This window comes from Monodon monoceros, unplaced genomic scaffold (genome assembly GCF_005190385.1).
Source record: "Monodon monoceros isolate NGI ecotype Baffin Bay Population unplaced genomic scaffold, NGI_Narwhal_1 Super_Scaffold_18, whole genome shotgun sequence".
Classification (NCBI taxonomy): domain Eukaryota; kingdom Metazoa; phylum Chordata; class Mammalia; order Artiodactyla; family Monodontidae; genus Monodon; species Monodon monoceros.
Window position 1 is genome coordinate 54,335,020 of NW_021703774.1, and position 15,777 is coordinate 54,350,796.

At 37.5% G+C, this 15,777-nt stretch overlaps 1 protein-coding gene across 1 annotated transcript in view; it reads left to right on the forward strand.

Moving 5' to 3' along the window:
• LOC114897856 (sodium/hydrogen exchanger 11-like) overlaps positions 1-10,955 on the forward strand; it is a 44,887-nt gene extending 33,932 nt beyond the window's left edge. Inside the window, exons 6-8 of the mRNA XM_029226920.1 lie at positions 7,889-7,987; positions 10,117-10,284; positions 10,938-10,955. Coding sequence (XP_029082753.1) covers positions 7,889-7,987; positions 10,117-10,284; positions 10,938-10,955 — 285 coding nt within the window. The remainder of the gene's footprint in view (positions 1-7,888; positions 7,988-10,116; positions 10,285-10,937) is intronic.
• Positions 10,956-15,777: the final 4,822 nt, after the last annotated feature.

Sequence of the window (15,777 nt, forward strand, 5' to 3'; positions counted from 1 at the left end):
CCCTCTCCACCCACTTACAGATATGGCTCACTCTTTAAGTGACCCTTTTCCTTAATATGTTGGTTCTTAATAGCCATTTAAATCAGATTTCACTAGGATAAAGAAAAATGTGATGAATTGGGAGCACATGGGCATTATGCTCATTAGGAACAGCCCAGGGATTGCATGGATAACTAAAATTCCTGTAATAAATAAAACAAACACCCCTCATTGTAGACATTGATTTCAGTCTTGGTCTCCATCACAGCAACAATAGTTAATTTTCACTACTCCTCCCTTCTTTCACCCTCGAACTGGTGTGGTTAATTAAAAAGGTAATAGTGTACGAAGATAAGCCTGAAGACAAAAGTTGAAAAAAAAAGGTCTGAAAGAGCTAGAGGGAGGATTTCAGAATGGCACCTGGGAGATTGGTTCAAGATGGCAGAGTGGAAGGATGTGCACTCACTCCCTCCTGCAAGAGCATCGGAATCACAACTAACTGCTGAACAATCATTGACAAGAAGACACTGGAACTCACCAAAAAAGGTGCCCCACATCAAAGACAAAGGAGAAGCTGCAATGAGACGGTAGGAGGGGTGCAATCACAATAAAATCAAATCCCATAACAGCTGGGTGGGTGACTCACAAACTGGAGAACAATTATACCACAGAAGTCCACCCACTGGAGTGAAGGTTCTGAGCCCCACATCAGGCTTCCCAACCTGGGGGGCCGGCAATGGGAGGAGGAATTCCTAGAGAATCAGGCTTTGAAGGCTAGCAGGATTTGACTGCAGGACTTCGACGGGACTGGGGGAAACAGAGACTCCACTCTTGAAGGGCACACACAAAGTAGTGTGCACATTAGGACCCAGGGGGAAGGAGCAGTGACCCCACAGGAGACTGAACAAGACCTACCTGCTAGTGTTGGAGGGTCTCCTGCAGAGGCAGGGGATGGCTGTGGCACACCGCTGGGACAAGGACACTGACAGCAGAAGTTCTGGGATGTACTCCTTGGCATGAGCCCTCCCAGAGTCTGCCATTAGCCCCACCAAAGAGCCTGTAGGCTCCAGTGTTGGGTTGCATCAGACCAAACAACCAACAGGGAGGGAACTCCGCCCCACCCATCAGCAGACAAGCAGATTAAAGTTTTGTGGAGCTCTGCCCACCAGAACAACACCCAGCTCTACCCACCACCAGTCCCTCCCATCAGGAAGCTTGCACAAGCCTCTTAGGTAGCCTCATCCACCAGAGGGAAGACAGCAGAAGCAAGAAGAACTACAATCCTGCAGCCTGTGGAACAAAAACCACATTCACAGTAAGATAAACAAAATGAAAAGGCAGAGGACTATGTACCAGATGAAGGAACAAGATAAAACCCCAGAAAAACAACTAAATGAAGTGGAGATAGGCAACCTTCCAGAAAAAGAATTCAGAATAATGATAGTAAAGATGATCCAGGACCTCGGAAAAAGAATGGAGGCAAAGATCGAGAAGATGCAAGAAAAGTTTAACAGAGACCTAGAAGAATTAGAGAACAAACACCTAGAAGAATTAAAGAACAAACAAACAGAGATGAACAATACAATAACTGAAATGAAAAATACACTAGAAGGAATCAATAGCAGAATAACTGAGGCAGAAGAATGGATAAATGACCTGGAAGAAAGAATGGTGGAATTCACTGCCACAGAACAGAATAAAGAAAAAACACTGAAAAGAAATGAAGACAGCCTAAGAGACCTCTGACACAACATTTGCATTATAGGGGTCCCAGAAAGAGTAGAGAGAAAGGACCCGAGAAAATATTTGAAGAGATTATGGTCGAAAACTTCCCGAACATGGGAAAGGAAATAGGCACCCAAGTACAGGAAGTGCAGAGAGTCCCAGGCAGGATAAACCCAAGGAGAAACACGCTGAGACACATAGTAATCAAATTGACAAAAATGAAAGGCAAAGCAAAGTTATTAAGAGCCACAAGGGAAGAACAAATAACATACAAGGGAACTCCCATAAGGATAACAGCTGATTTCTCAGCAGAAACTCTACAAGCCAGAAGGGAGTGGCATGATATATTTAAAGTGATGAAAGGGAAGAACCTACAACCAAGATTACTCTACCCGGCAAGGATCTCATTCAGATTTGATGGAGAAGTCAAAAGCTTTACAGACAAGCAAAAGCTAAGAGAATTCAGCACCACCAAACCAATTCTACAACAAATGCTAAAGGAACTTCTTAGTGGGAAACACAAGAGAAGAAAAGGACCTACAAAAACAAACCCAAAGCAATGAAGAAAATGGTAATAGGAACATACATATTGATAATTACCTTAAATGTGAATGGATTAAATGCTCCAACCAAAAGACACAGGCTTGCTGAATGGATACAAAAACAAGACCCATGTATATGCCGTCTACAAGAAACCCACTTCAGACCTAGGGACACATACAGACTGAAAGTGAGGGGATGGAAAAAGATAGTCCATGCAAATGGAAATCAAAAGAAAGCTAGAGTGGCAATACTCATATCGAACAAAATAGACTTTAAAATAAAGACTGTTACAAGAGAAAAAGAAGGACACTACATAATGATCAAGGAATCAATCCATGAAGAAGTTATAACAATTGTAAATATTTATGCAACCAACATAGGAGCATCTCAATACATAAGGCAAATGCTAGCAGCCATAAAAGGGGAAATCAGCAGTAACACAATAATGGTAGGGGACTTTCACACCCCACTTTCACCAATGGACAGATCATCCAAAATGAAAATAAATAAGAAAACACAAGCTTTAAATGAGACATTAAACAAGATGGACTTAATTGATATTTATAGGACATTCCATTGGAAAACAACAGAATACACTTTCTTCTCAAATGCCCATGGAACATTCTCCAGGATAGACCATATCTTGGGTCACAAATCAAGGCTCGGTAAATTTAAGAAAATTGAAATTGTATCAAGTATCTTTTCTGACCACAACACTATGAGACTAGATGTCAATTACAGGAAAAAAAACCTGTAAAAAATACAAACACATGGATGCCAAATAATATGCTACTAAATAACCAAGAGATCACTGAGGAAATCAAAGAAGAAATAAAAAAATACCTAGAAATATATGACAATGAAAACACGATGACCCAAAACCTATGGGAGGCAGCAAAAGCAGTTCTAAGAGGGAAGTTTCTAGAAACACAATCCTACCTCAAGAAACAAGAAACATCTCAAATAAACAACCTAACCTTACACCTAAAGCAATTAGAGAAAGAAGAAGAAGAACAACAAAAAAACCCAAAGTTAGCAGAAGGAAAGAAATCATAAAGATCAGAGCAGAAATAAATGAAAAAGAAATGAAGGAAACAATAGAAAAGATCAACAAAACTAAAATCTGGTTCTCTGAGAAGGTAAACAAAATTGATAAACCATTAGTCAGACTCATCAAGAAAAAAAGGGAGAAGACTCAAATCAACAGAATTAGAAATGAAAAATGAGAAGTAACAACTGCACTGCAGAAATATGAAGGATCATGAGAGATTGCTACAAGCAACAATATGCCAATAAAATGGAGAACATGAAAGAAATAGACAAATTCTTAGTAAAGCACAACCTTCTGAGACTGAACCAGGAAGAAATAGGAAATATAAACAGACCAGTCACACTGAAATTGAATTTTCAATTGAAATTTCAATTTCACTGAAATTGAAACTGTGATTAAAAATCTTCCCACAAACAAAAGCCCAGGACCAGATGGCTTCACAGGCGAATTCTATCAAACATGTAGAGAAGAGCTGACACCTATCCTTCTGAAACTATTCCAAAGTATAGCAGAGGGATGAACACTCACAAACTCATTCTATGAGGCCACCATCACGCTGATACCAAAACTAGACAGAGGTGTTACAAAAAAAGAAAACTACAGGCCAATATCACTGATGAACATTGATCCAAAAATCCTCAACAAAATACTAGCAAACAGAATCCAACAGCACATTAAAAGGATCATACACCATGATCAAGTGGGGTTTATCCCAAGGATGCAAGGATTCTTTAATATATGCAAATCAATCAATGTGATACACCATATTAACAAATTGAATAAAAATCATATGATAATCTCAATAGATGCAGAAAAAGCTTTCAACAAAATTCAGCACCCATTTATGGTAAAAACTCTCCAGAAAGTAGGCATAGAGGGAACCTACCTGAACATAGTAAAGGCATATATGACAAACCCACAGCCAACATCACTGTTAATGGTGAAAAACAGAAGCCATTTCCTCTAAGATCAGGAGCAAGACAAGGTTGCTCACTCTCACGACTATTATTCAACATAGTTTGGAAGTTTTAGCTATGGCAATCAGAGAAGAAAAAGAAATAAAAGGAATCCAAATCAGAAAAGAAGAAGTAAAACTGTCACTGTTTGCAGATGACATGATACTACACATAGAGAATCCTAAAGATGCTACCAGAAAACTACTAGAGCTAATCAATGAATTTGGTAGAGTAGCAGGTACAAAATTAATGCACTGAAATCTCTTGCATTCCTAAACACTAACGATGAAAAATCTGAAAGAGAAATTAAGGAAACACTCCCATTTACCATTGCAAGTAAAAGAATAAAATACCTAGGAATAACCTACCTAAGGAGACAAAAGACCTATATGCAGAAAACTATAAGACACTGATGAGGGAAATTAAAGATGATGCAAACAGATGGAGAGATATACTATGTTCTTGGATTGTAAGAATCAACATTGTGAAAATGACTGTACTACCCAAAGCAATCTACAGATTCAATGCAATCCTATCAAACTACCAATGGCATTTTTCACAGAACTAGAGCAAAAAATTGCACAATTTGTATGGAAATGCAAAAGACCCTGAATGGTCAAAGCAGTCTTGAGAAAGAAAAACGGAGCTGGAGGAATCAGGCTCCCTGACTTCAGACTATACTACAAAGCTACAGTAGTCAAGACAGTATGGTACTGGCACAAAAACAGAAATATAGATCAATGGAACAGGAAGAAGCCTAGAAATAAACCCACGCATATATGGTCACGTTATCTTTGATAAAGGAGGCAAGAGTATACAATGGAGAAAAGAAAGCCTGTTCAGTAAGTGGTGCTGGGAAAACTGGGCAGCTACATGTAAAAGGATGAAATTAGAACACTGCCTAACACCATACACAAAATTAAAATGGATTAAAGACCTAAAGGAAAGGCCAGACACTATAAAACTCTTAGAGGAGAACATAGGCGGAACTCTATGACATAAATCACAGCAAGATTCTTTTTGACCGACCTCCTAGAGAAATGGAAATAAAAACAAAAATAAACAAATTGGGCCTAATGAAACTTCAAAGCTTTTGCACAGCAAACAAACCGAAAACAAGGCGAAAAGACAACCCTCAGAATGGGAGAAAATATTTGCAAATGAAGCAACTGACAAAGGATTAATCTCTGAAATATACAAGCAGCTCAATATCAAAAAAGCAAGCAACCCAATCCAAAAATGGTCAGAAGACCTAAATAGACATTTCTCCAAAGAAGATATACAGATTGCCAATAAACAGATGAAAAGATGCTTGACATCGGTAATCATTAGAGAAATGCAAATCAAAACTACAGTGAGGTATCACCTCCCACCGGTCAGAATGGCCATCATCAAAAAATCTACAAACAGTAAATTCTGAAGAGGGTGTGGAGAAAAGGGAACCCTCTTGCACTGTTGGTGGGAATGTAAATTGATACAGCCACTGTGGAAAACAATATGGAGGTTCCTTAAAAAACTAAAAATAGAACTACCATATGACCCAGCAATCCCACTGCTGGGCATATACCCTGAGAAAACCATAATTATAAAGGGTCATGCCACCTAGATGGGTGGGATAGGGAGGGTAGGAAGAAGATGCAAGAGCGAGGAGATATGGCGATATACGTATATGTATAGCTGATTCACTTTGTTGTAACAGCAGAAACTAACACACCATTGTAAAGCAATTATACTCCAATAAAGATGTTAATTAATAAATTTTTAAAAAACGGGTCATGTACCACAGTGTTCATTGCAGCACTATTTACATTAGCCAGGACATGGAAGCAACCTAAGTGTCCATCGACAGTTGAATGGATAAAGAAGATGTGGCACATATATACAATGGAATATTACTCAGCCATAAAAAGAAATGAAAATGAGTTATTTGTAGTGAGGTGGATGCACCTAGAGTCTGTCATACAGAGTGAAGTAAGTCAGAAAGAGAATAACAAATACCATATGCTAACACATATATATGGAATCTAAAAAAAAAAATGGTTCTCATGAACCTAGGGGCAGGACAGGAATAAAGACACAGACATAAAGAATGGACCTGAGGACAGGGGGAGGGGGTAGGGTAAGATGGGACGAAGTGAAAGAGTAGCATTGACATATATACGCTACCAAATGTGAAATAGATAGCTAGTGGGAAGCAGCTGCATCGCACGGGGAGATCAGCTCAGTGCTTTGTGACCACCTAGAGGGGTGGGATAAGGAGGGTGGGAGGGAGACGCAAGAGGGAGGGGATATGGGGATATATGTATGTATATTACTGATTCCCTTTTTTATACAGCAGAATCTAACACAACACTCTAAAGCAAATATACTGCAATAAAGATGTTTAAAAAAAAAGATAACTAATGAAAACTTGCTGTATTAAAAAAGAAAAAAGAATGGCACCTGCCCCCCCCAAAAAAAAGAAAAAACAAAGTCTGAATAATACATAAGGGGGATAATTGGCTTTAGGTGAGCTTTTAAAAAAAATATTGTGAAGTCATGCATGTTTATTTCTACACTGTAAAATAAATCAGAAGCGAAAAGTGAAAACCTTTCACTCCCCACCCCACACTTCGCGATAACTACTATGCATGACTTAAAAGTGTGTTTCCCACACAGCTTTGTAAGATGCAAATCTGTCACCATAATTCTCCTGTTACAAACCTTTTAGTGGCTACCCCCTGGTTTTGGGAAAAGCCCAGACTTTTTACCATGCCTGTGAGCCCCTTGGAGACCTGGCTTCGGCTCACCTCTCCAGTCCTGCCTCCACCTGGGCTGCAATATGACTTTCCTGGCCCCCAGGCACTTCTGCCTTTTCCTCCGTAAAAAAGCACCAAAAAAATTATACTTTATGATCGTGTTAGTATAAAGATGAATATATTAGTATTAGATGTTTTAGTATTAAGACATTTTACTCTACCTAAAAGTTCTTTTATTTTCTTCTGATTTTAAAAGAAACTAAAACATTGTTGTAAATCCCGAAAAGTATTGTGAACCCTGGACACTGTGCCTATTGATGCCTAATGGATAACTCAGCCGTGGTCTCCACCCCTCCTTGCCTGCCTGAGATGTATTGAATCTTCTGTGGTTACCCCCAGTGCAGTTATTCTGTTTACTTCTGGGTCTTTGCTTAAACTGAATCCTCTGCTGTAAATGGTCGTCAACTCATCGTATCCTGGCTATCTGTTACTCTTCCTTCAGGTCTCAGCTTAGCTGTTCCTTCCTCTGTGTAGTCTCCCCTGGACACCCAAGACAGGGTCCTGTGACCTTTCTGAATTTTTTTCCCAGAGTGCCATGCCCCTGTCTCCTGATCAGAATTATTACACTTTATTGTAACCATTATACAACCTGGCATTTATTGGGTGTTTCTACCACTCTGCTAGGTCCTAAGCAAAAGTCTACAATTTGCTTGCTTGTCCCTTTTTTACCTAAAAGTTAATGAGGTATGCAAAAATGTTGTAATTCATTAAGAAACCAGAGAATATAGTTTGTTTTTATGCTTTAAAATTTATTTCTATTTAGAGAAGTAGACTGTAAAGATTTGTGTTAATTCTCTTTTTCTTTCCTTTTCTTCTTTTTTTTTTTTTTCTTTCAGGAAAGAGCCAAACTTGCCTATTTTGACTATGGAGATGTCATTTGTAAAGAAGGTGAAATGCCACAAGGAATCTACTTAATTATTTCAGGAATGGCGATCGTAAGGGACTATTTATTATTTACTGAAAATGTATTTTGAGATACGTAATTATCACATAAGGAGAAATTTAGGAACTAAGATATTTTGAAATTTTTAACATAATTTGTTTTCCAGATGAAACCATTTCTGTTCAGAGTGAACACTACAGCTGAGAGATAATTATAATACCCACCATCCGAAAGGTGCTTCCCATCTTACAAAATGCTTTCATAATTATTATTTATTCCTCACAACAGTCCTGGGAGGAACAGTCTTTTCGACGTTCAGATAAGGAACCCAATACTTGGAGTGGTTGGGTTACTCACCTAAAGGAAATGAGTGTCAAGAATGAGGAAATAGACCACAACATCAGATTCTCCCAGAGGTCAGATAGGATGAAAATCATACAATTTTTAACCAGTAGGAGGCTTTTGGTGTCAGTAGAATGATAGGGACAAGAATCCTTTAGAAACTGAATACTAGTAGCTGAATCCATGGGTGAGCCCTAGCTATGACCAACATAATTCCTAGATCCTAGATGACAGTTACAAGTGACAAACCCTTATTACAGTGCAAATAATATATTTGGCTTTCTATTTTTGGAATGGGTGTTTCAGACCTTAAAAATACCAAAATTAATCATGAAAATAAACTATTATAATAAATACTAACTAACACATGTATAGAGTTTATTAAGTGTCAGGCACTTTCCATTCATCCATTCACTCATTCATTCAACAAATATTTACTTCATTAGTATCATGCAGCAGGCACTGCTCATTCTAGGCATAGAATCGACAAAAACAAAAATCGCTGTCTTAGAGTTTAATTTCTAGTAGAGGCATAGAAGGAGATGGGACAATGGACAAAATACCTAAGTTAAATAATATAGTATGTTAGCGGTGATGGAGAGATGAAGATGGCTAATTGTGACATTTAAAAGGATGGTCGAGAATGGCAATATGTTATGACATTGAATCCTTACATCAACCTCATGTAAGGTGGAAAACTGATGGACAGAGAAATCAATTCATTTCCCCCCGACCCGCCACCAATCTTTGACAACTATTCCCCCTTCTACTTTTGAGGGCTCATGTGATTACATTGGGCCAACAGGATAATCCAGAATCATCTCTTTAAGTTTAGCTGATTAGCAGTATCCTGAATTCTATCTGCAAAATCCCTTCACAGCAGTTCATAGATAAATGTTTGATTGAATAGCAAAGAGACAGGAATCTTGGAAGGATTTCTTTAGAATTCTGCTTACCACAGATGTTATCCCCTTTCCTTGGTTTGCAAAAAAACAGAGACATTCTTGATTACTCAAAAGGCATTTGAACTGCATTCAAAATTAAATTAAAAAAATATCAAGTCCTTTGGAAGCATGACTGCCTCTAAAAGTTTGAATTATAATCACTAGGAGAGGGTACAGTTTTCATAGCAACTCCTTCAGTGACCTTTTTTCCATTTCCTGTGCCTTGAACAATAGCTTTCCTCTTTGATATTTACAGCTAAACTTTCTGGAAAGTTGTGTAATCCTTCTGGTTGATTCCCGCATCTTCCTCCTGAAATCTGATACCTTTCTTTACCCCCACCCACACCTACCAGTTCTTTTCCATAAGTAACCCAACCATCCTGTGTTCATCCTAAAACCTTTTCCTGTTAATGTCTCATGGTAATTATTCTTAAGCATCTTCAGGGAAGCAAGGCTTCTACTGAAATCACAGCTTGGTTTGGAGGCATATTAATTCATGATATCCGATTTATGCATCCATGCAACCAGAAGTTTTTTCCACCTGAGACAGTAGCCTATTATGCTAAGAATATCTAATAGATATTATGCTAATATCTAATAGAGTGGCATTAGTGGCAGACTGCAATGACTACTTTTGGTAGAATTTTTATACAAGGGAGGTAAATAGGGGTCATCTGTAAAGCTAAAGATTAGAAACAGTCTTGCCTTGGAGAGTTGAAATGTGAAAGAAACCATGATTCTTGTGAAGCCTAATTCCTCCTTTACACCTGAAAGGATTCATAAAGAATCTTTTCCTTCCATTGTAGTAATTGCAAGAAAAACTGGGAGCTCCTGGGGTTTGGTCAAGGGCTTTTAATTTTATATTTCCCTTGGCACAATTTTTTCCCCTTTGCAGTTGCAGAGTTCACCTCCTACCTTTGGAATAGACAGGAGCCTAAGGGCTGATAGAGAGTCCACGACCAGGTTTACAGAGTACTGTACTAGTGGAGACATAATTGGAGAGTTGAACTGTCTGCTTAAGTGTGAAATTGAATATACTGCCATCTGTGAAACTATTTTACAGGTAAGAAACTGGTTCAGTATATATTGTGAGTTGTTAGTTAATTCTTCCTCAAGTCAATAAGGAGTGCCAGCATCTTTGTTCCTCTGGGTTCTGATATCTTATTTAGTCACCCAACCAGCTACTGTGAAGCAGGTGTAGACTAGCTGAGAGAGGCCAATTTAGTGTCTCACATCAGCTATGGGATCTGGAGGCTGATATTTTAACCAAGGAGACTATGCCAGTTTTTTTTATTAAAAGAGAAAGTATCTAACTTTTGATGTTATGAAGATAAGGAAAACATATATGTAAAGTGCCTGGCACGTTTAGATGCTCAATAAATGGCCACCATAATGAGAGTGGTGTTTTTAAAGTATACTTGTGTTTCAACCCTCTTCCATTTTTCACTTGCTAAATAATAAGTTTATTTAACAAATAAATGGCCTGATATTGCACTAGCTGTGGGCGATTCAAATTGAAATTAGTGAAAGTTCCCACTTACAAAAAATTTTCAAGCTTTTGGGACTGATAGATGCAACAGAGCAGTGTCCAGAGTCTTAGGAGTGTGACAAACAGAAAGGAATGTCGCCTTATCAGTTTCATACCATTTCATTTTTGGAAGAGGATAGAAGGCATGAATGTATTCACAAGGCTGAATTGAATTCACTGAATTTCAGGTAAATGAACTTCAGTGAGTTCTGAAAGAGTTGTCTTCCTTATTTGGATTGTCACTTTGCTGGAAACAAATACTATGAATGAGCCAACGTGACCTCCTGTGACAATAAAAATAGATAAGTTTATGTGGCTTAGTTCCTTAATCTTGGGTTCATGATTATCCTACCTATTGATTGGTATAAAATTTCCTGGCCTGTTTTCAAGTCTATAGCTTTAATTGGACTGTACATTCTATCATCTTATGCTTAAATGGCAGAGTGTCATAATTACTATACTAGAGTTGATAGTTTTTTCTAGGAGGTTAGGTGAAGATGAAATCTACAGGCATTTTTTTTTTTCTGATGGTCTTGTAATTTAGTTTTAAATCAAGCATACTGTTTGATACCTTGTCATTTCAGGCTTGCTTTATCTCCCTGGAGGATTTATATGAAGGCTTTGATGTCTTCTGGCCATCCCTGGAATATAAAATATGGCTGAAGCTTGCTCTCAGTATTGCCTATCAGTATTTTGAATCAAGTCTCGTTGATGAGGTAAGTTGCATGATTAAAATATGAATGAAATTTTATTTACTGTATTTTTTACAAAATGCATTTCATATTTTGGAGACAAAGAAAGGAAGGTGTGTCTGATCTTTCAAAGTAATATTTCAGAGTCCTTATCACTCGCTTATCCTGACTTCCTATAGGTCATCAGTCCCCTTGTGACAGCTGATTTTCCCAGGCTACCTGCAGTCATCCCTTAAAAATAATAAAGTCAGCAAATCTTAAATAGGTAGATCCCCAAGAATCAAGCATAGCATTAATTAGAATGAGTTCATGAGCATTCAGTCTGGTGTTTATTATAGTCTAGTCTATCTACCTACGTTAATATAAATCTCCTGCCTTTTCAAATTTTTACTGAGTTTACTAAGCCTCATCTATGAACTTTCTCTCCAAAAAGTAGTGGTTCAAGTCTGTTCTTGGACTGCACAATTTACAACCCCATATTTACATCCCATTTAGTAATTTTTTGAGCCCCTATCATGAGTCAGCAACTGGAGAAGTGACAGACCTGAAGTTCAACAATATTCATTGAATTGTGATATATATATATATATATATATATATGAATATAAATATTGGGTTAAAAAATTAGCATGTCTCAGGAGAATGAGAAGAGAAGCCACAGACTGGGAGAAAATATTTGCAAAAGACACATCAGGTAAAGAACTATTATCCAGAATATACGAAGAGCTTTTAAAACTCAACAGTAGGGGAAAAAAACAACCTGATTAAAAAATGGGCCAAAGATCATAACAGACACCTTATCAAAGAAGATATACAAATGGCAAATAAACATAGGAAAAGATGCTCCACATCCTGTGTCATCAGGGAAATGCAAATTAAAAAAACAATGTGATACCACTACAAACCTATTAATTGGCCAATATTTGGAACACTGACAACACCACATGCTGGCAAGGGTATGGAGCGACAGGAACTCTCATTCATTGCTGGTGAGAATGCAAAATGTTACACAGCCACTTTGGAAGACAGTTTGGCGGTTTCTTACAAAACTAACATACTCTTGCCATATGACCCAGCAATCACTGTCTTTGATATTTACCCAAAGGAGTTCAAAACTTATGTCCACACAAAAACCTACACATGGATTTTTTTAAAAACTGAAGTATATTTGATTTACAGTGTTCTGTTAGTTTCAGGTGTACAGCAAAGTGATTCTGTTTTATATATATATATATATATATATATATATATATATATACACATATATATATATATACTTTTTCCTTATATATTATTACAAAATATTGAGTATAGTTCCCTGTGCTATACAGTAGATCCTTGCTGTCTATTTTATATATAGTAGTGTGTATTTTATATATATTAGTGTGTATATGTTTATTCCTCCCCTCTCTGTCCCCTTTGGTAACCATAAGTTTGTTTTCTGTGTCTGTGGGTCTATTTCTGTTTTGTATATAAGCTTATTTGTATCATCGTTTTTTTTAGATTCCACATACAAGTGATGTCACATGATATTTGTCCTTCTCTATCTGGCTTACTTCACTTAGTATGATAATCTCTAGGTCAATCCATGTTGCTGCAAATGGCATTATTTCATTCTTTTTATGGCTGAATAATATTCCATTGTATATATGTACCACATCTTCTTTATCCATTCCTCTGTCGATGGACACTTAGGTTGCTTCCATGTCCTGGCTATCGTAAATAACACTGGGGTGCATGTATCTTTTCAAATTATGGTATTCTCTGGATATATGGCCAAGAATGGGATTGCAGGATCATATGGTAGCTCATTTTTAGTTTTTTAAGGAACCTCCATACTGTTTTCCACAGTGGCTGCATCAATTTACATTCCCACCAACAGCATAGGAGGGTTCCCTTTTCTCCACACCCTCTCCAGCATTTATTATTTGTAGACTTTTTGATGATGGCCATTCTGACCAGTGTGAGGTGATACCTCATTGTAGTTTTGATTTGCATTTCTCTAATAATTAGCGATGTTGAGCATCTTCTCATGTACCTTTTGGCCATCTGCATGTTTTCTTTGGAGAAATGTCTGTTTAGGTCTTCTGCCCATTTTTTGATTTGTTTGTTTGTTTTTTTGATATTGAGCTGTATGAGCTGTTTGTATATTTTGGAGATTAATCCCTTGTCGGTTGCATCATTTGCAAATATTTTCTCCCATTCTGTAGGTTTTCTGTTTGTTTTGTTTATGAAAAACCTACACACAAATGTTTATAATACCTTATTCATAGTTGCCAAAACTTGGAAGCAATCAACCAAGATGTTTTTCAGTAGATGAATGGATAAACTGTGGTACTTCCAGACAATGGAATATTATTCAGTGCTAAAAAGAAATGAGTTATTAAGCCATGAAAAAGACATGGAAGAAATTTAAATGCACATTACTAAGTGAAAGAAGCCATCTGAAAAGGCTACATACTCTATGGTTCCAACAATAGGACTTTCTGGAAAAGGCAAAACTATGAAGACAATAAAAAGATCAATGGTTGCTAGGAGTTGGGGTGAGGAGGCATGAACAGGTAGAGCACAGAGGATTTTTAAGGCAATGAAAATACTCTACGATACATGTATGATGGATACCTGTCTTTATGCATTTGTCCAAACCCATAGAATGTACAACATCAACAGTGAAACCTAATGCAAACTATGGACTTTGGGTGATTATGTGTATCAGTGTAGATTCAGTGGTTGTAATAAATGTACCACTCTGGTGGAGAATGTTGATAATAGGGGAGGCTATGCATGTATAAGAGCAGGGGGTTATGAGAAATCTCTGTACCTTCCTCTCAGTTTTGCTGTGAATCTAAAACTACTTTAAAAAATTGTCTTAAAAAATTAGCACATCATGCTAAGGCAGTCAGTCTTTTACTATGTGGCAATAATAATTTTCAGAAAAACTTTAACAGAAGGGTAAGGAGATGTAGATTCTTTTCCTTTTGCTTTGCCTCTTCATGAGCAGTAGGACAAGTTTAGAGTCTACTTTGAAACTCCAGAGGAGAGAATTGGGACCCAAAAGTTGAAACTCTATGGAGTGAGACTTAACTCAATAATAAGGTGAATGTCCTTTCATTTTTTAAAAATTCACAAGCAAAACATATTCATAATATAAATTTAAAAAACACAGCTACAAAATGTAAGAAGATAATAATAATTTTCTACCCCAATTTACTCCCCAGAAAATCTCTGTTTAACAATTTGGCTTATTTCCTTCTAGTCTTTTTTCATTAAAGAACTACAATTAAGACTTTTTAGAACCCCCAAAGACTAACAAGGTTATGCTGAACACCCTCCTCTAGACCACACAATTCAAATTTTATATGCATTTAAAAACCAAAATAGCTTTTTAAGAGATTTTTCTGGTTGTAAAATTCTAGATAAGTTTGCTAATTTTCTTATGTTTTTGGTGCCCCAACTATGCCGGTGCCCTCAGCAATTAAGTGTTTGATTTGCACGTCAGGGACCAAGATCTGAGGGCTGAATCATGTAGCTGTGTACTTCTTGTGGCTGGAAATGTTCAGAATGAGTTGATGGCCACTGTCAGGGCACCGTCCAAGAGATTACTACTGTTGGACTGACCTCTAAGCTCCTATATTAGTTTGTTGGGGCTTCTGTCACAAGGTACTGCAAACTGGGTGACTTAAATGACAGAAATTTATTGTCTCACAGTTCTCAAGCCTAGAAATCTGAAATCAAGGTCCTGGCAGTACTGGTTCCTACTGAGGGCTATGGTGGAGAATCTAGTCCAGGCCTCCCTCCTTGGCCTGTAGACGGCTGTCTTCATCTTCACATGGAGCTCCCCTTGTATGTATGTCTGTGTTCAAATTTCCCCTTTTCATAAGGACACCAGTCATATTGGATTAGGTGTCCACCCTGTTCCAGTTTGACCTCATCTTATCTTAAACAATTACATCTGCAATGACCCTATTTCCAAATAAGGTAACATTCTGAGGTACTGGGGTTTAAGACTTCAATATATAAATTTTGGAGGGACACAATTCAATCCATAACAGCTCTCTTCTAGCTCTAAAATCTATGTTTATGAGCCTTGGCGTATGCTTAAGTTTTGTTTTGTTTTGTTTGTTTCCTTGTCAAGTGGGACATTTGCTTACTGCAAGGTAAAACCTCTGCATATTTAGGACTCTGGTTCTTGTGTGAATAGAAATCCAAGAGGCATAGCTGACTGCCCTGCTGTGGCTGATTATAAATAAATCAGGGCTGGGCAACCACATTCAGGGCCACTAAACAGTAGCAATATAAAAGCTCTGAATTCAGAATCTTGTCAGTATAAAAGTTC